Source organism: Scyliorhinus canicula, chromosome 5 (assembly GCF_902713615.1).
Source record: "Scyliorhinus canicula chromosome 5, sScyCan1.1, whole genome shotgun sequence".
NCBI lineage: Eukaryota > Metazoa > Chordata > Chondrichthyes > Carcharhiniformes > Scyliorhinidae > Scyliorhinus > Scyliorhinus canicula.
The window spans coordinates 94,050,680-94,070,997 of record NC_052150.1 but is presented as its reverse complement, the minus strand read 5'-3'; the positions used below and the strand labels follow the sequence as shown (position 1 = coordinate 94,070,997).

The following is a 20,318-nucleotide window of genomic DNA, read 5'->3' as shown; positions in this document are numbered from 1 at the left end:
GATGATCCACCTCCAACTCCTCCTGAGGTGTCCACAATCTTAAACACCAGTCTCAAGCCAATTTGATCCACTACAAGTGATGTGGAGAAATGGCTGAGAGCACTGGATACAGAAAAACCTATTGGTCCTGACAATATCCTGTCTGTCATACTGCAGATTAGTGCTCCAAACCTGGCTGCACCCCTAACCAGGCTGTTCTAGTTAATTTCCAACACTGGCACCTCCCTGACGAAGTGGAAAATTACCCAGGTATACCTGCAAACAAAAAGCTGGATAAATCTAATCCGACCAGTTTTGCCCCATCAGCCGACTCTATCCTCAGCAAAGTGGTGCAAAGGTACTATCAATAATGTTATCCAGTGACACTTGTGAAGCAATAATCTGCTCACTGACGCCCAGTTTGGGTTCTATCAGATCATTCCGCTCCAGATCTCATTGAAGCCTTGGTTTAAACATCGACAAATTAGCTGAATTCCAGAGGTGAATTGACAGTGACTACACTTTACATCAAGACAGTATTTGATGCTTTGTGGCAAAAAGAAGCCTCAGCCAAGTTGAAGTCGATAGGAATTGGGAAGGGGGGCAACTCTCCATTGGTTGGAGTCATACCTTGCAAAAAGGAAGATGGTTGTGGTGGTTGGAGGCTAATGATCTGAACCCAAGACCTTGCTGCAGGAATTCATTTAAAAACAAAAATTATTTAGGCATTTGCAACAAACAGAACAAATAAAAGCAGAAGTGAAATTATACAGCATAATAAATAACCAACACCAACCCCGCCCCCCCCTTCCGGTTCTGCCTTTCCCATTAACCTTAACCTCCCCCTTTCCCCTCTGCTTGACCCCTCAATCCTCCTTAAAGAAATCAATGAACGGCGTCCACCTCCGAGCGAACCCATCGACCGACCGCCTCAGGATGAACTTGACCTTCTCCAGCCTCAGGAATTCTGCCACGTGGCTCACCCACACCCCCGCTTTGGGCGGCTGAGTCCCTCCACCCAAGCAAACTCCGTCTACGGGCTATCAGCGAGACAAAGGCCAAAACATCGGTCAATCTTGCCCCCTGGATTTCCCGATCTTACAACACCCCAAATATCGCTATGTCTGGGCCACCTTCACCCACAATATCTTGGACATTACGTCTGCATCCTCTGCCAGAGCCCCTTCCATTTCGGACATGTCCATGTTTCACGGGCCTCCCCGTGCACCGCCCACACCTATCCTCTCCTCCTTCGAAGGACCTACTCAGCCTTGTCACCGTAATATGCGCCCTGTGGACTACTTTTAACTGAATAAGACTGAGCTTTGCACATGCCGAGGACGCATTCATCCTCTGCAGAGCCTCCTCCCACGTCCCGGCCTCCACTTCCCACCCCCTAAAAGCTCGTTCTCCCACTTCCTTTTAATGTCTCCCATCAGGATCAACTCCTTGTAAACTTCGGACAATTTCCCCTCCCTCGACAACATCTTATCTTGCAGCCCCAAGGGTGGCAACCCGGGAAAGGAAGGAACCTCGTTCCTCACGAAATCCCGGACCTGGAAGTGCCTAAAACCATTCCCTCTGGGTAGCTCATTCTTCCTCCAGGTCCTCTAATTTTGCAAAGCTGCCCCCTACAAACAGGTCACCGAATCGCTCAATGTTTGCCTGCCGCCACCCCTGAATCTTCACATTCAGCCCCCCAAGTGCAAACCTATGATTATTACAGATCGGAGCCCAAACCGAGGTCCCGTCCAGTCTCAAATGCTGCCTTCACTGCCCCCAAAGCCTCGAGGCCGACACCACCACTGGGCTCGCAAAGTACCTGGCCGGCGAGAACGGCAGAGGCCCTTAATGATGCCCTTCAACTCTTTTCCCCCTACAAGAAGTTGCCTCCATCCGCCCCCATTCTGACCCCTCCCCCACTACCTGTTTCCTGACCGTAGCAAGATTTGCTGCCCAGTAGTAATTCATTATATTCAGCAGCGCCAACTTCCCCGCTCCAAAAAAGCCCTTCTGGCCCGTGGGATCTTCCCTGCTCATACAAACCCTGAGATCAACGCATTAACCATCTTAAATAATGATTTCGGGACAAAGATTGGGAAGTTCTGAAATATAAACAGGAACCTTGGCAGCCGATCATCTTCACTATCTGCACCCATCCCGCTAACGACAGTGGCAGTACACTTCACCTCTTAAAATCCCCTTCATCTGCTCCATCAGCTGAGTCAAATTTAACTTGTGTAGCTGCGTCCAACCCCATGTCACCTGAATGCCCAAGGATTTAAAGCTTGCCCCCACCACCTTGAACGGCAGCTCCCCCAACCTCCTTTCCTGGCCTCCGGTCTCAATCGGGAACACTTCACTTTTTACCATGTTCAACTTGTACCCGGAGAACCGACCACATGTCCTCAAATCCCATAATGCTGCCAATGCCCTCAATGGGTCCGAAATATATAACAGATCGTCCGCATACAACACAACCCTGTGCTCAACGCCCCAAAACACAAACCGCTTCCAGTCCCTCAACCCCCTAAGTGCCATTGCCAGTGGCTCCATAGTCAAGGCAAAAGGTAACGGGGTGAGCGGGCACCCCTGCTTTGTCCCACAGTTCAACCCAAAATATCCTGAGCTCACCTGGTTCGTCCACACACTTGCGACCTGTGCCTTGTTCAGCAACCAGACCCAGTCCACAAACTCCTGCCCAAACCCAAGCCACCCCGAACCTCCCGCAGATGTTCCCACTCCACCCAATCGAAAGCCATCTCTGTATCCATCGCCACTTCCACTTCCTGCCCCTCCTCGGGCATTATAACGACATTAGGTAACCTCCTCACATTTGCTCTCAGCTGTCTCCCTTTCACAAACCCCGTTTGGTCCTCGCCTATCACCCCCGGGACACCGTCTTCAATTCGCGAAGCCAATACCTTCGCCAACAATTTAGCATCCACATTCAACAACTTTATCGGATCTACACTGCTCCAGATCCTTTTTTCGATATCAGGGAGATGGATGCTTGCAACAATGTAGGGGGGAGTTCCCCTTCTCCCTAGCCACATTGGCCCAGGTCCCGCCCAATCTTTTAATAAAACTCCACGGGTATCCCATCCGGGCCCAGGGCCTTCCCTGACTGCATCGCCCCCACACTCTCCATCACCTCCCTCAGCCCAATAGGGACCCCCGAATCCTGCACCAACTCTTCATCCACCCTGGGAAACTCCAACCCATCCACCACCCTACCTGTCCTTCACTCTACCTGATCTCCCTTGTCGCCTCCTGTTTCCTCAGCTGGTGGCCAACATCCTGCTCTCCCTCTGCCACAATGTTCCCCACCTTGAATGCCACCTGCTTATTCACCAGCTCTATCAACTCCCTCGTCTTCATGCCCAGCCCCGAATGGAACACCTGCCCTCCCCATAATTTTTTCAACCTTGTCCGGTCCCCAATCTTCAAATGCATCTCTTGTGGAAAAGCCACGTCCTACTTCCAACTCCTCGGGTGCACAAGCACACATGACTATTTGACTGACCCCTTCAGCCCCCTCATCTTCCACATGACCATTCTTGTTTAAGGCCCCCCCCCCCCCCCCCCCCTTCACTTGCCGATCATAGATATCTCTTTTAGGGCCAGCCCCTGGCCCGTGTTACGCGACTCTCCAGGCCCATCAGCGGATGTCCACTGTGATCACTCCTTTTCCAACTGTGCCACAACAACCTTGTCTTATCCCCCCTTCCCCCAAACAAAACAGCACCCCCATCCCCTGTACCAATGACCTGACCACTCCCGAGTGTGCTCCCATTAACTAGCCTGCCCAAGGCCTCCAAACCACCTCTTCCCCTGGATTCCTTTTCTCTCCCCCCCCCCCCCCCCCTCACCATCCACACTCATCCAAGAAACAGAAAATAGGTGCGCTCACCCTTGATGGTCCCCAAGCACCCCACCACCAAACCCAACAAAACATTTCAACGGAGAAAACGTTTTCCGAAAACATCTCAAACCTCCTTAAAAGTCAAGTGTCCTCTTTTTCCTGCCAGTCCATTGTCCCTCAATAACATCATCGTCTCCTATGGCGTACCAAAATAGTATTCTTGATTCTGTAAAGTCACCCAGCGATGGGCCAGGTACTCCAAACCTCACCCCCTCCTTGAAGAGGGCAGTCTTGACCTCATTAAACCCGGCCCTCCTCTTCACCAGTTCTTGGTCTTGGTGCACCCACATCTCATTCCCCTCCCAGGTGCACTTCCTTGTCTGCCTCACCCACCGAAGAATCTTCTCTTTGCGCAAGAAGCGATGCAACCGCACCAAGATCGTCCTCGTCGGCTCTTCAATGCCCTGTCCGCTCGGTCTCCAGAGGCCAGTCAGAGGCCTCCATCAGCATTCCAGCATTTTGGCCACATACATGCTTTGGGCATCCCCACAATCCATAAATTTTGCCTTCTGGAGCAGTTCTCCAGATCCTCCACCTTCTCCTTCAGCCTCTTTTGGATCTCCTGCATTACCCAGACCTCAGCCACCAACGAGGCAAACTGCTCCTCGTGCTCCACCACTGCCTACTCCACTTTCTGGCCGCCTTGCCCTGAAAGTCCAGCCTCTGCTCCACCTGGTCAATCCCTGCTTTGAGCAGTTCTAACACCGTGGCCAGGTCCTTCAGAGCTTTCCTTCTCTGTTGGCTGAACTTGTCATGTAAAAAGTCCACCAGCTGCTCTGTTGACCACTGGGTGGGAAGAACAGGCCCTTTGCCCTCCGCCATCTTAACCTGTGGCGCAGAAGACTCCTGCTCCAACAACTCCCTTCTTCTTGACCCACTCCTCGTTCGTGGATCCATCCACCAGCCACACCAGAGGAGTTGCACCTTCTCCTGGCACTCCAACACCTTCCACTGCTCAGATGGGGAAAGGACCAGAAAATTCCACCTTGAGCGGGAGCCACCAAATGTGCAATCCTCACTCCATGGCCCCAGGAAGTCCGCTGCAGGAATTTGTAAGGGTAGAAGTGTCCTAAGTTCAGTCATCTTCAGCAACTTCACAATGCATTTCGCTCCAAAGTAAGGTCAGAAGTGGGGATGTTCTTTGATTGCAGTGTTTAGTACCACTTGTGATTCCTCGAGTACTGAATCTGTCTGTACCCATATGCAGCAAGACTTGGACAATATTCAGGTTGGCGCTGATAAATGACAAGTCACATTTGTTCCACACAAGTGCCAGGAAATAACCATCTCTAACAACAGGGAATCTGATCATGTCCCTTCCCTTTAATATTCAACAACATTACTATTGCTAACTTCACTACCATTAGCTTCCTGGGGGTTACCACAGAAACTTAACTGGACTAGTCATGTAAATACTGTGGTTACAAGAGGAGGTCAGATACTGGTAATTCCACAGTAAGTATCTCTTCTCCTAACTCCATAAAGCTTGTATACCATCTAATGCTGAACTCAGAAGTGTAGCGGAATGCTGTCCACATGCCTGGATGAGTGTAGCTCCAAAAACACTCTGGAAGCTTGATTGATCAATGCCCCACCCACCACCTCCGCACCATGTCAGCAATGTGTACTATGCAAATCACCAAGGCTCCTTTGGTAGCACCTTCCAAACCCATGGTTTCTGCTGCCTAGAAAGACCAGAGCAACAGAAAGCTGGAAACATCACTTGGCAGGTTCCCCACCAGTCGAAAACTAACCTGACTTGAAAATATATCGCCATTCCTTTGTTGCTGTGTCATGTACCTCCCTCCTTATTGGTAGTGCAGGTGTACTTAGACCATCTGCAGTGCTTCAAGAAAATGGCTCACCTCAATCTTTTCAAGGGCTTTTGTGGATGGGCAATAAATGCTGGCCTTGCCAGCGTCGCTCATATCCCAAGAATTATTTTTATAAAAAAATTTTTTTTTTTTGTGAATTAAGGGGTGTTTTGTCCTGTGCAATCTAGGACCTGAATTGGGAATTCCCAGTCTTTCTTCAGTTAGAACCCTTATGACCATTTAGTGATGGGGTTTTGGTCCAACCAGTTTGGGCTGAATTGTTGCAGAATTTGAGGGGTGAAAGGGCTGCTCCCTAACTAACTGTAATCCAATTCCTGCTTTAATCCAACTGTTTAGTATTCTTTGTAACCTGTCTGCTCGCTAGTACCTGCATTCATTATGTTTATGAACAGATGTATGAATTTAGATTTTGTTTTTGGCTTTGCTTGGGGGAAGTGGATTTTTCGGTCATGGTATGGTAAACTCATAAAATGCAACTTGCCTCTTTTTAAAGCAAAAAGATGAAGCTGATATGAAGATAATCCAAAGAGTTTTCATTAAAGTGATGCAGAAGATCAATGAGGAGCAGGACTTCCTTCTAATTGTACAAAATAAATATGCAGCCAGTGTTCAGGTAATTTTATTGTTGTATGCTCAACACCTGACTTAATTTTTTTGTAAATCCATTTTAGTGGTAGTTCCAACTTGGCAGTAAATCTATTAAAACATAATTTACTTAAAGAACTATTTATTCCTCATTTCAACTATTTAATACTGAAATATGGGGAATGCTTTTCTGTTGTTCATATGGGATGGAGTAATGTGTTATTTCTGCATGCTGCTAATGCTACTGTAAATAAACCGTGGGATTTCATGTTTCTGTTCCTACTGTGTAGGGTATCCTGCACTGACGTGCCATTTATCGATTCTTCTTGCTGTCCGATCACTCTTTTAAAATTCCAGTGGGGTTATAAATTAGCCGTAATGGTAATTTTGTTGCGTTATCGAATAATCCCTTTTTTTTTTTTTATTCCTACTAAATATTTCAATGTATATAGTGACAAATGGATTTGTTCTTTTACAATTGTCAAGCCAGTTTCGGTTTCCAAGAGGGTTATAGACAAGTTGGGTGAGTGGGCAAAAACTTGGAATATAATGTCGGAAAGTGTGAAGTTATGGTAGGAAGAATAAAGAAGCTGAATATTAATTTTAAATGGAGAAAGACTGCAGAAAACTGTAGCACAGAGGAATTTGGGGGTCCTTGTGCATATATCACAAAAAGCTAGCATACAAGTTCAGCAGATAATTGGGAAGGCAAATGGGATGTTGGTCTTTATTTCAAAGGGAATGGAGTATAAAAATAGGAAGTCCTGCTAAAACTATACAAGTAACTAGTTAGACCACACCTGGAATATTGTGAACAGTTTTGGTTCCCTTATCTAAGAAAAGATGTACTGGCTTTGGAGGCAGTCCAGCGAATGTTCACGAGGTTGATCCCAGGTATGGAGGGATTTTCTTATGAGAGGTTGAATAGGTTGGGCCTGAACTCATTGGAGTTTAGAAGAGTGAGAGGTGACCTTATTGAGATGTATAGGATTCTTGACAGGATGGATGCCAAGAGGATGTTTCCTCTTGTGGGAGAATCTAGGACCAAAGGGCATAATCTGAGTAAGGGGTTGCCCATTTAAGACCGAGATGAGGAAGAATATCTTCTCTGAGTTTAGTGAATATGTGGAATTCTTTACCACAGAGACTGAGTCGGTGGGTATGTTCAAGGCTGTGATGGACATATTTTTAATCAGTAAGGGAATGAAGGGTTATGGAGATAAGGCAGGAAAGTGGAGTTGAGGATTGTATCAGATCAGCCATGATCTCATTGAATGACAGTGTAGACCCGATGCACTGAATGGCCTACTTCTGCTCCTAAGACTTATGGTCTGTCTTCTATGTTCATTAGAAAATGTGCTGGTTTCATTTTTTATTTATTTTATTTCTCTTTGCCCTCCATCCTTTGTAGTTTAAGGAGCAAGTTGGACAATGGCTCAACACTTATCCCAATGTTGGTGATCTGTTGTCAATCAAAAGATCAGTGAAGAATCTTAAAGCTCAATTGAGGTGGAAACTAGTTGAAAAGAACAATCTGGAAGATGTACGTACACATTCTGAATACTTGTTAAATGGAGATGCTAGTATATTATGTCTGTCATACTTCATGAGACTCTCTTGTAAAATTCTATGTCCTACTTTCATTCATATATAAAAAATTGATGTCTGGCCTGTAAATTGTCCTGTAAGCCCACAAAAAGAAATTTTGAATTTATATTGTGCCTTTTATTGTGCCTTTTACCACCAATGTAAAGCACTACATTTTTAAAGTATGGTCACCCGCGTAATGTAGGAAACGCAGCAGCCAATTTGCACACAGCATGTGATCATGACCAAATAAATGTTATTTTTTACTGCTGTTGATTGAGGTAACTAGCCACTAATACACTTCATATGGTATAAAAATGCTTTTAATTGAAAGTGGAAGTAACAGTAATAGAATAGACGCAAGAAGGAAGTAAGTCTGGTTTCTAATTGGTCAGAATACCTGCTGAGTTAAATTTCAGAATGTGGTTGATTTTGAGATTGTTGTGAAGTTACATCCTTCTATTTCTCATCTACAAAATTGCGTTGTCTCCTTTTGGGTTTTTGCATTCTATCCAACCTTACTGTCTTTTGTAAAACTACACAACATATTCTCACTGCCTTTTATAAAACAACACAACGTATCCTCCAACTTACCGTGTGAAACCCATTGGTATAAATTTAATATTTTTTGGAATGCTGGGCTTGTATAAAATTTCTCTCCCTGTAAACGAACTGTCTTTTGAGAAAAGGTTCTGTATACCTCTTTTGTAGATGTCATTATATCAATAATCAGTCTTGCTGATTTTTAGGCTTGAAAGTCTGAATTTGGGGCAGCAAGTAAACCAGCTGTAAACTTTAAATATTGTTTCCTTGCAAATGGATTCCAGATCTTTTGTATGAGGCACAGTCGATATATTTGATACGAATTGAACTTGCTTGAATTGTGGTGATGGAAAATGCTATTCTGAAGTTTCACTTGAAGTCAAGTGATCTTGATTAGAATTTAGTGTGTAATAAATTCATTGTTTTGCTCTGTATGGATGCTGCATAACGTGTACCCAAATTTTTTATAGTTGGGCAGTTATGATGAATTAAAGATGCAGGGGATGAAGGAAGAAATATTCAAATTTAGAGATAACATCTATGAAGAGATCTGCTGCGAGCAAAAGGAATATGTAAGGATGTTGAACCCGTATTTGAGACTATTTTATTGTTTCTTTATATTAAGCACTGAATGGTCGTTCTTTATTTCTGTGATGTCGGTTAATGAGACAAAATAAGAAATTAATGATGTGTGTTTTTGTGTCGCCAAGGGTCAAACATTGCCAGTCCTGGAAAATTCAAACACAATTAGGGAATTCTAGCAATGCTCAGCATGTTGGTCAGCTTCTGCGGAGAGAACAGAGTAGTGCTATTAGTTCTGGTGCCACATTGACTGCTTGACAAGGCTGCTTGCATTAATAACACACTGCAGGTGGTCTTAAGGAGGTGAGAGTTAGACTCCCCCTCAGTGAAAGGCTGGCCAACATATTGCCCGACCGCCTGAGCAGTTCCAGTGGTGCCAGAGCTTAGTAGCGGGTGTTGCAGGAACTGCAGGCAGGCCCACGGATGAGATTGATATATCCTAGACTAAGGTTATTCCTGGACCTTTAGGGTGGGAAGGGATCAGGGAGCCTCTGGAGGGGAGGTTGGGTTTCGGGGCTAGGTGGAGGAGAATGTCAAGGGAGTAATGTTTGTGGGGTGGGGCGCAGGGGGGGGGGGGGGGGGGGGAGACCCAAATGTCCCCCCAGGACACTCTTCTCTCAAAAGACAGACCACCCCTTTGTTCCTGTCTTATTCATGTCAGTTGACTTGTTAACAAGATCAGTTGGCTGTTAATTATTTTAAAATGGCAGGTAGGCTTCTGATTTTCACCTACTGTTGTAGCCACCTGGGTTGGCCACTTCCCGACTTTAAAATGGAGATCCGCTAAGAATGCAGGGAGAAATGGACAGGCACAGGGAAGCAAGCAGATGCAAAGCTTCCTGTGTATCAGAACTTGCAGAACCCAGGCAGCACTGAAACTAACATCTACATATTGATGAGTGATCCCGGGAACAATTGGAAACATTTAAGATAATCCAGGCCAGATTCCTCGGCGCCAGCGGGGGAGCCAAGACAAAGGAAGGCCAACGGATATATAGGAACCGTCCAGCGATCAGGGAACAGCTCCAGTATTGGGGAAATCAAATCAATTGATTGGAACATGGTCCAATCAATTGGAACCAGGTACGGGGTCCGCCCAAAAGGGCGCGAAGCCCCTGGGGACTATAAAAATAGAGTCCCCAAGTTCAATTCGTTCTTCTTGGCAGCTCTCAAAGAACTCGGCCATGACTCTCAACTCAGAGAGACTTGCCTAGCAGCTGCACCAACCAAGTAAGTGTCCAGTCAACGCACGCTACGAGATAGGCGCTCCTAACCCTTAGTCCATACCAGCTGGAAGCCTGCAGACTCGGAAGCGAACAAAAGGCCATTTGTTCCCCTGACCTGGTGGGCCAGTTTCCAAAGCTAAGTATTGGCCTTTTAGTGTTAGAGATAGTCTAGTGAGTGGTATTTTATGCATGAGTAGCGATTGACTGTGTATATAATAAATGTGTTTTGATTTGAACCTTACTAACTGGTGTATTGAGTTATTGATCAGCACTTGAACTTGAACCTCGTTGTGGTATAAAGATACCTGGCGACTCTAGAGCAAAGGTAATAAAACCGAGCAATTAAGTGTAAAGCACACTTAGCAACACTATTATGGGGACTGGGTCAGGGATAGTTGGGAAGACTGCTATCCACTCCTCACATTGAGTGCTCTCCTGCCAAAAACAGAGTGCGGGACCGTAAAAGGCAGCTGGTGTCTACAGATCATTCATCTGGGTCTTTTGGTTCACTAATCCAGTCATGTAATTATTATGCCAACATTCCCCATAAAGGCCTTGAGCCTTAAGCTGTCAAGTTCTCTCCCTAAATTGCCATCCCTTTAACTTTCTGTCACCTTAAAACTACCTCTTCCACCAAACTTTTGGTCTTCTGGCTTAACATTCTCTCTCTGATTTGGTAATTCATCCATAAAACATCTTGAGGTGGTTAACAGTCTTAAAGGTGATATGGAAGTGCAAGATTACTGTTTGCGGCTACTGTCATTGCTCTTGGAATGGGCATGGTGGAGAGATGCAGTTTTCTGTGGTTGGCGCATTAGACAAAATGGGAACATAGTGGGCATTTATCATCAACATAGATCAAGATTCAGATGAATCATCCTTTGAAGCGAATCCTGTGGCATTGCCACTTAGTGATTTGGTTACCGTTGCCTTGTAGCAGTGAAAAACCTTTCTCTGCATGTGTGCTAAAAGCTACCTTGATCTTTTCTCTTATAATCCCTTGTAGTCAGTGGGTATCCCTAAGGTTCAGACCCCAACTCCAGGAGCTGAAGGAATGAGAAATTTAACTGGAAATTTACATTTGCAGATGGGAGTTGTAAGATTGTGTGCGCACCTTTGAGATATCTCAGGGAATTGTGTCTAAGCTTGCATTGATTTTGCCAAGTCTTCCAGATCAATGCGTCTGTTTTTGCTTTTCAGGAAAGGCTTGACAATGTAGTTCGGAATTGGTTTCCAGAACTTCCCCTCCTTCATCCTGAAGCAGCAATGAAAACTTACATGGTAATGGGATTGAGTCTGTCAATTTGATGACATAATGGTCAGATTTTCATTGTTTACAGTCCAGCCTTTTAAGGAAAACATTGCTCCAAATGATCTTTAAACTTGAAAATTATAGCACTAATGTGCTGCCACTGCATAAGACTTAAGCATACTTTTAAAAAATAAATTTAGAGTACCCAATTCATTTTTTCCAATTAAGGGGCAATTTAGCGAGGCCAATCCACCTACCCTGCACATCTTTGGGTTGTGGGGGCGAAACCCAAGCAAACATAGGGAGAACGTGCAAACTCCACACGGACAGTAACCCAGAGCCGGGATTAAACCTGGGACCTCGGCGCCGTGAAGCAGCAATGCTAACCACTGTGCCACCGTGCTGCCCAGACTTAAGCATACTTAATATGCTGGGTACACTGACTGACCTAGGATATAGTCGCTCTTTTGTAGGGAAGGGGCAAGAGTAAACTCGAAGGATGAAAATAGCAGATGTGCATTGATGGTTTCAACTGTGCGTATTGACAGTCGAGTCTTTTAAAAACTGAATGCCCAATTTTTAATCCAATTAAGGGACAATTTAGCCTGGCCAATCTACCTACCCTGCACATCTTTTGGGTTGTGGGGGTGAGACCCACGCAGACACAGGGAGAATGTGCAAACTCCACATGGACAGTGAAACAGAGCGAGGATCAAACCTGGGACCTTGTTGCCATGAGGCAGCAGTGCTAGCCACTGTGCTGCCTCCCAGTAGTAGTTCATTGTATTGAAAGAGGTCAGCCCACCCGTGCTCCTTCTCCAGCAGCACTTTCTTTACCTGTGGAGATTTCCTCACCCGCACACACCGAAAAATCAGAACATTAATTTTCCTGAAGAAAGACTTTGGAATAAAGATCGCGAGGTTCTGGAAAACAAGTAAGAACCTCAGGTGTACCATCATTTTCATGGTCTGCACCTATCCCGCCAGTGACGATGGGAGCATGTCCCACCTCTTGAACTCCCCCCTCATCTGTTTCACCAACCATGCCAAATTCAATTGATGTAGTTGATCCCATCCCCATGCTACCTGGATGCCCAGGTACCAAAAACTTGCCCCCGGCAGTAGACCCAACCTCCTCTCCTCCCTTGCCTGGATTGGGAAGACCTCACTCTTCGTGCAGATTCAATGGACCGAATGGCCTCCTGCACTGTAGGGATTTTAAATTTATGTTATATCAGGTAGGGCGAGGACAGCAGGACTTATTGTGGTACAGAACACCAAGTCTAGACTTGACCTTAACCTTAGTTTGTAAAATGTCAATGTGGGAATTAAAAGTAAAAGCATGGTCCAGACAGATTCTGAGATGATTATAAGTAGAAACTTGCTCAAGTTCAGAGTTATCAATCACCGGGTGTAGAGTAAGCCCTTTTCCTATTAAATGGCATAAACTTGGTTTTAGTCAAGTTCAGTTGAAGGCGAAGAACAAAAAATGCCTGTTGTACATGAGCAAATCTGAGTTGCAAATTGTGCAAAACAGAAGGAATGGATGTACCTACAGAATATAAGATTGTGACATCTGTGTACAGATGGATAAAAGAGCTTCCTGTTGCTTGAACAAGCTGTTGTGGAATTGTAAAGATGATGGGAAGTTTGTTTATAAAAATCTGATTTCCAGTTATAGACTGAAGATTCTGCCAGAGTATAATGGTGACATGTGGCCCTAATTTGCAGATGATTTTGAAGATGAAAAAATAAAATAAATGGAGCATTTTATTTAAAGTTTGAATAGATTTTCTACCCCCAAAAAACCCCTGTTCTCTCCAAAATAGGGGAGTGCATTTTCATCGGGTAGTTAACATGCTCTGGTATTGTCTTTTTTTTTTAGCAATCTGCTGGACTATTCACTGACAGCCTTGAGCGTGATTTGTTTGACCCAGAACCCATGAGAGAACTGAGCAGCAAGCGGCCATTGGTGTGCTCTGAAATTAAATCCCAGAGAATCCTCTTAAAGGTACTATTTGTTAGTGATAGAGTTGTAACTTATTTACATAACTCCCTTTAAATCTTTCTTTGGAATATCCCATTCCTCTTCCTTCACCATCTCTCTCTCTACCCCAATCCCGCCGTATTATTTCTGAATTCATAAATAGCTTGGGGACAACTTTAACTCTTGATTTATGCTGCTGTGGACTGCATTGCAATGTTATTTTTCTGCTGCTCCCTGATCAAGTTCTATATTCCATTATTAGGGCTATTCTGTAGATACTGCAACAGAGGGCAAAATGATAGAAAGAGCTGCAAAATATCACCAAGCTTGGTCTGTGCTGAAGGAAGAATCTGGACTCCTACCTATTCTGTACCTGTTTGCTTCCAAGGTGGGTTAAAAAGCACTTTATAAACTGGGAGAGACAAAAACAACGGCAACTTACATTTATATAATGCTTTTAAAGTAGGAAAGGGCACCGTGTGCCTAACATTTGCAGCAATCAGACAAAAATGAAGGCTGATTCAAAGCATGGGCATTTAAAGATGAGTAACCAAATCTTGGTCAAAGAGGTGGGTTTAAAGTGTCTCTGAAAAGAGGGGAGAGAGGTGGAGATAACTCTGCCAACGTTAGGATGAAGGAATGAATGGTGGCACAAGAGGCTGGAGTTGGAGGAATCCAGTTCTGGAGGAGTTTTCAGGTTAAATGAAGTTACAGAGATGAGGATAATGATCATATAGGGATCAGTATGAGAATTTTATGTTGGTGCTGAGGAATTGAAAGCCAGTGTAGGCCAGCAAGAATAAAGGTGATGGGTGAACAGAGATTGGTGCAGGACAGGATACAGACACCAGGGGCGCAATTCTCCGACCCCCCACGCCGGGTGGGAGAATCGCAGGAGTGCCGGGCAATTCCCGCCACGCCGCCCTGGCACCCGCACGCGATTCTCCCCTCTTCTCCTCCTCCCCCCCCACCCCCCCCAAAACGGTGTGCCACATTTCACGACAGACCGCTCGGAGAATCGCCGGCAAGCTGCGATTCTCCAGCCCGAATGGGCCGAGCGGCCTGCCCAATCCGCCGGTTTCATGCCGGCGCCAACCACACCTGTGCGCTGCCGGCGTGAACAGCGCGCGAATGCTGCGTGTGCAGCCTGGGGGGGGAGGATCGAGCACCAGGGGGGTGCTCAGTAGGGATCTGGCCCGTGATCGGTGCCCACCGATCGGCGGGCCGGCGTCTCTAAAGGACGCACTGTTTTTCTCCGCCGCCCCGCAAGATCAATCCTCCATGTCTTGCGAGGCGCCCACGGGGAGGACGGCAACCGCGCATGCATGGGTGACGTCATTTAGGGGCTGATTTAGCACAGTGCTAAATCACTGGCTTTGAAAGCAGACCAAGGCAGGCCAGCAGCACGGTTCAATTCCCGTACCAGCCTCCCCGAACAGGCGCCGGAATATGGCGACTAGGGGCTTTTCACAGTAACTTCATTCGAAGCCTACTTGTGACAATAAGCCATTTTCATTTTAAGCGCCGCTGGCCACGTCATTTATGCGGCGCCGCTTTGACTCGGCGCCAAGGCCCGGCGCGCGTAATTGACGCGGTGCTGCTCCTAGCCCCCTGGGGGTGGGAGAATAGGGGGCGAGGAGCGGCCTCCGACGTCGGAGTGAAACACTCCGGTTTTCACTCCGGTGTCGGCACTTAGTTGGGAGAATTGCGCCCCAAAGCTTTGGTTGATCTGAAATTTACTGGATGGAGAATTTAATCTGGGCTTCTTCTTTGGCAATCACTTGCTAACAAACATGATTGTCCACCTCAGAAACTCCATGTTACTGGTCATGGGGTCTGTGGGTTCTTGCATTGCCAATGAGCCTGATCCTAGAGCTGCATCTTTGATTGCACACTTGGCGGGTGTTTCTGGAAGATGGGATAGGTTCTCTGACTCTAGACCGCTGGTATTCCTTTCGCAGGCTCCTTTCTTGGGCCACCATTTGCTGTTGTGTGTCCTCAAAGAATTGTAACCCTTTAATCAGGAGATTCCTCCAAGTTGGTCTCTTCTGAGCAATGGTCCCCCAGGCATTGACATCTATGTTGCATTTCTTGAGGTAACTCTTCAGGGTGTCGAAGCACTTCCTTTGTCATCCTCTTGTTCAGGATCCTTCCTTGAGCAGGGCAAAGAAGATTTGCATTATCGGGGGGGGATTCTGGCAACCGAAGAACATGGTCGGACCAGCAGAGTTGGCTTTGAATGATCATGGCTTCTATGCTGGTGCTGTTGGCTACTTCAAGGACGCTGATGTTAGTATGCCTGTCCTCCCAGCCAATGTAGAGAATCCATCTCCGATAGCGTCTATGGTACCTCTCCATGGCCTTGAGGTGACGTCTGTACGCAGTCCCAAGTTTCTGAGCTGTATGGAAGAGTTGGGAGATGACCGCCTTGTACACGAAGACCTTGGTGTTAGCACGGATGTTGCGGTCATCAAAGATTCTCATCCTTGGGTGTATAAAGGTGGCGCTCGTGGATTGGATACAATGTTGGATCTCCGCATCAATGTTGGCTTTAGAGGAGAGATGGCTCCCCAGGTTCATGTTTGGTAGGGCTTCTTGCTGACCTTGGTGGAGCAGCAGTGGATTGAATCTGGACATAACAAAAGTATAGACAAGGGACGGGATTCTCTGCTCCTGAGCCTAAGTGTTCGTGCCGTCGTAAACGCCGCGGCAATGGCACCGATTGTCCAGTGACCAGAGAATCAGCAGATTGGCGTTGCGTGAATCGCGCCCCCCCCCCCCCCCCCCCCCCCCCGGCGATTTTCTGACCCGACCCGGGGTCCGAGAATCCCGCCCAAGGTTTTCAGCAGCAAATAGGGTGAGGCAGGTTATGTTTTAAAGGTGAAAATAGGAGACCTCTCTGATGGATATGATACAGGGTCTGAAGATCAACATGAAAACGAAGAGGTAAGGAAATGGAATTACTGGTGATGATATATAGAGTTTACGATAGAGACTCAGGCTGATGGCTTCAGACTTTCTACTGCTTAACTGAAGGAAACAAATAATATTTGGATGTCTGACCAGTAGTTCCATAATACAGTGTCAAGGCAATGGATAGAGAGACCTATGTCCTACGACCATACATGTGGAATATGCCCCCACACCTTTAGATAATGTCACTGATCTGCATTAGAAAGAGGAGGGCACAAAGGGTTTATCCTTGGGGCCAGCAAGACAAAATATTTGTGGAGATATTCTGTTGATGCTTTCATGGATAAGAGTGGAAACAATTCAAGACAGTTCCAATTGAACAATGGAGGGAAGGCATTTGAGGAGAATGTGTTTTGTCCATGTCAATGGCCAAAGTGGAAAAGGGATGAAAATCTACCATGATCAAACCCTTGTCAACGGTAATTTCTATAAATCAGAAGTGTATACTTAAAATACTGGACAGCAGTCTATTAATGTTGAAGCTAATATTTCAGTGGCACACTACTAAAATTCAGAACTTTTCTCCACAAAGAGAGCTATGCAAAATGTTAGTCTGCCTTTTCATATACTGATGGACTTTTTGAATATTTTATGTTGATATATAGCATAGTATAATTCTTACAGTACAGTCAGCAATAGTAAGCCTGTGGAAGTAAAAATGTTATCTGAATAAAGATAATTTTCATTGGCTAAAATTGTGCTCCTATTTCATATTTTTTCTATAGTCTGAACCAGTGACTTATGTTATGGTACCATTTTATCCAGGATGGTGTTTGAAAACTGTGCAGGCCACCAACCCTCTAATCTCAGTCGTGAGTTTTGTTTAATCTTGATATCTAGAGTAAAGTACATGAGTTAATAATTTTATTTAAAGTTATTTTATAATTTTATTTCAAATACTTCATGGAGTAATTCCATGGCCAATGAGCTGAAAATGGATGCAATCAAATGTTAATTCCAAAACCTCTTTTCATTATGTCACTGCATTGTGAGATTTCTATTTGATTCTCATAGTGAAAGCCAGAAACTGTGCACAGGTCTTTAATGATATCATTGCAATCTTTTATGTTATTGCTGAACTGGAATTTCAAACTCAGTTCAATTAACATGCACAAGGAAAGCATTTTGGTTTGCTGTCCTCCTTTGGATGGCGAAGTCGAAGTTGTCTAGATGAATGTCTTGTGATATCTATTTATGAAAGGCACATAGTAAATTAACGGCTGAATTCTGCGCTTCGCAATGCCAGAAATATGAATTGTGATCGGATGGAGAATCGAGCATCGTGAAAATTGAGGTTTGCATCCGGTGCCGTGCTCCGGTCCCTCCCTAGAGGCAAAATCGAGGTTTGAGCCCCATGCTAGCGGGGAGCCATGCAAAATGGGCCTTTCAATGCATGTGAGTTGGACACAGTGCTCTCTGCCCTTTCACGGCGCCCTGCCCTTTCACTATGCTCCGTGCCCCTTCTCTCTCTTCCCCCTCCCCCTCAGGCAGAACTCATATGGCCGCGAATTAGTGCAAGTATTTACAAATGGTGCCATGGCTGCAGAGGAGAGTGTGAGAGGGTAAAAGAACTGTGAAAATCCCTTGGAAATATTGGGCTTTCTGAGGCGTGGTTGCCCAGGCCGGAGGCAGTAGTGGGGAGAGACTTGTTGAGACGTCTGTGACTCAGGTGCCCCCTCTGGATCAAGGTGGCCTGGTTCAGACCGCCATTGCTACAGTCTGTCTTTTAAATGCACACCTTTAGTGCTACTTACAGACCCCTGGTTGTTAACTCTGCTGAATGCTGCCTGGGTCCTTTGAATGCTCTGGGAGCCTCTGGTCATCTGCGAGCCAACCCAGGGCTTCCCACTGGATACTTTCATACTCTGGCTGTTTCATCAATAGGATGGGCATGGCCAAGTTCAATCAGAGGTCTACCAGATGTAGGTACTCCTCTGAAGCGCAGTCTCTCTGTAGAGGATGCAGGGGATCAGCAGAGTTCACCCCAACCAGAGGATCCGGCCTTTGGAACTCTCACTGGTTCTCCGCCCCTCTCAGGGAAGAGGCCTCACCAGTTACCCCTACCTCTCCAGATCACCAACACTCCTCCCAGTGATGCTGCTAGCACTGACTGGCTCGGCCACTACATCCCATGTGATGTTCATGAAGGCAGGCCTGAATGTGTGGCGTACCATGGGAATGAGGGTGTCCACCTCGCGCAGGGGGGGGGGTGTGAGGGAAAGCAAATCTTCTGTGACCCATATTCTTGGTAGCAGTGAGTATGTGCCAAGTTGCGTGCTCAAAAACAACTCCGGCTGACAGGTTCTTTAGCGCTAACTCTGGCCCCAGCGCCGTTGGCCCTGGAATTGCTCTAAATTTGCGCCAGCAGAATGCTGGCTCATTTGCATGTCCTGACTCACCAGATAATGCGCCCAATGGCGACGCAAATCGCGCGCGATTCAATCCTGGCAGCAACACTTAGTTTCTCAAATTGAAAATCCTACCCTAGGTCTTTAATTCAGCTTCTTGTAATGAAATTGGACATTTAATTCAGTCCCTTTCCATATTAAAATTATGTATCACAAACTCCGTTTTCTAAAATATGAACACCTTGGAAATGATGCACAGTAGGCCACAAGATTGATGCAATTGCAGAGTATTTCATTCTATTCCTGACATATGCTTTACTATTGATAAAATGATTTGGGATGCGAGCCATTGCAATAGAATATCCAGAATGTTCTGGTAGCCATGACATTTAGGTGACTGGTCCAATTGAATTTCTGGTCAGTGAAGTCTTGATTATTGAGGTTACAGATAGTTGGAGATTTAGCAGTTGTAATGGCATTGAATGTCAAGAGGTGGTGTTTCGGCTCCTTTTGATTTGAAATTGCTGAGTCCGTATGTGATGAGACTGTTACTTGCCACATGTAATGGGGGGGGGGGGGGGGTTGCTGCTTTACCAAATAACTTTTTCTTGCAGTTAACTGTTCTAATTGGTATGTCTTGCGCCACAGTGGGTGGCATTCCTCCCTTTGAGCCAGAACCTCTGGGTTCGACTCCCATCCCAGGACTTGATGTCCACAGTAACTGTGTAGATAACATGGTCAAACGGGTTGATTATTAACCTGCAACTACTTCCGATGGTAGGTAGTAAGAGTAGGAGAGACTCCTGACAGCCATGCATTATGCAGACGTCTTGATCCAGGCCTCTATCTTAATGTAATTGTATAAGTTCAAGCTAGTGATCTGTTCCAGGCAAAGCAAGCTGCAGAAAACAGGGTTTTGTTTTGTCTGACTCGCATTTCTCTAGGAGTCTTCTAAAGTCTAAATCTCTTTTAGGGTTGTTTTCTTGAGTGTTGGCTGCCTCTGGTCAAGTTGCTGTTTTGCATCAAGGATTTGAAGCAGATGCTGGGCATTTGATATGGGCCAGTGTTTAGAAAACTCCAAATTATATATGGAGTTCACCTGACCTACAACTGTTTATTGATTTTGGGTATCATGAGCACAAGGGCCTGCCTTTCACGTGTTATTCAACAGAGGCCTTAAGCACTTTTAGTCAAAACCAAAGTTTATTCTATGAATTTAGTTAACATTTTTATAAACACAGTAAGCATTTTTATCAACTATAAACATAAATGCCCCACGCAGCTACAGTACTCTGTCTAACCCTTAATGATTTCCCCCCCTTTACCTTTCCAATTTAATAACAAGATCCCATAAACGCGTTCCCCCTTTTCAAAGGTGAGGCCCAGCACACGGCACTCAAGACCTGGTTTTGATGCTCTTGTGTCCTTTCCAAAACAGCAGGTTTGAATTTCTTCCAGAAAACAAATATTTATTTTCAAGTTATCAAGCAGTCTGG

The 20,318-nt window shown here is 45.7% G+C and overlaps 1 protein-coding gene across 3 annotated transcripts in view; it reads left to right on the top strand.

The window, feature by feature from the left end:
* LOC119966131 (serine/threonine-protein kinase 31-like) overlaps positions 1 to 20,318 on the top strand; it is a 163,877-nt gene that overhangs the window by 119,035 nt on the left and 24,524 nt on the right. For 2 of the 3 annotated variants that reach the window (XM_038797390.1, XM_038797391.1), the window contains 7 exons: positions 6,233 to 6,352; positions 7,736 to 7,867; positions 8,925 to 9,026; positions 11,463 to 11,543; positions 13,400 to 13,525; positions 13,764 to 13,889; positions 17,200 to 17,286. In XM_038797390.1, coding sequence (XP_038653318.1) covers positions 6,233 to 6,352; positions 7,736 to 7,867; positions 8,925 to 9,026; positions 11,463 to 11,543; positions 13,400 to 13,525; positions 13,764 to 13,889; positions 17,200 to 17,286 — 774 coding nt within the window. The remainder of the gene's footprint in view (positions 1 to 6,232; positions 6,353 to 7,735; positions 7,868 to 8,924; positions 9,027 to 11,462; positions 11,544 to 13,399; positions 13,526 to 13,763; positions 13,890 to 17,199; positions 17,287 to 20,318) is intronic. The other variant, XM_038797392.1, reaches the window with a different exon arrangement.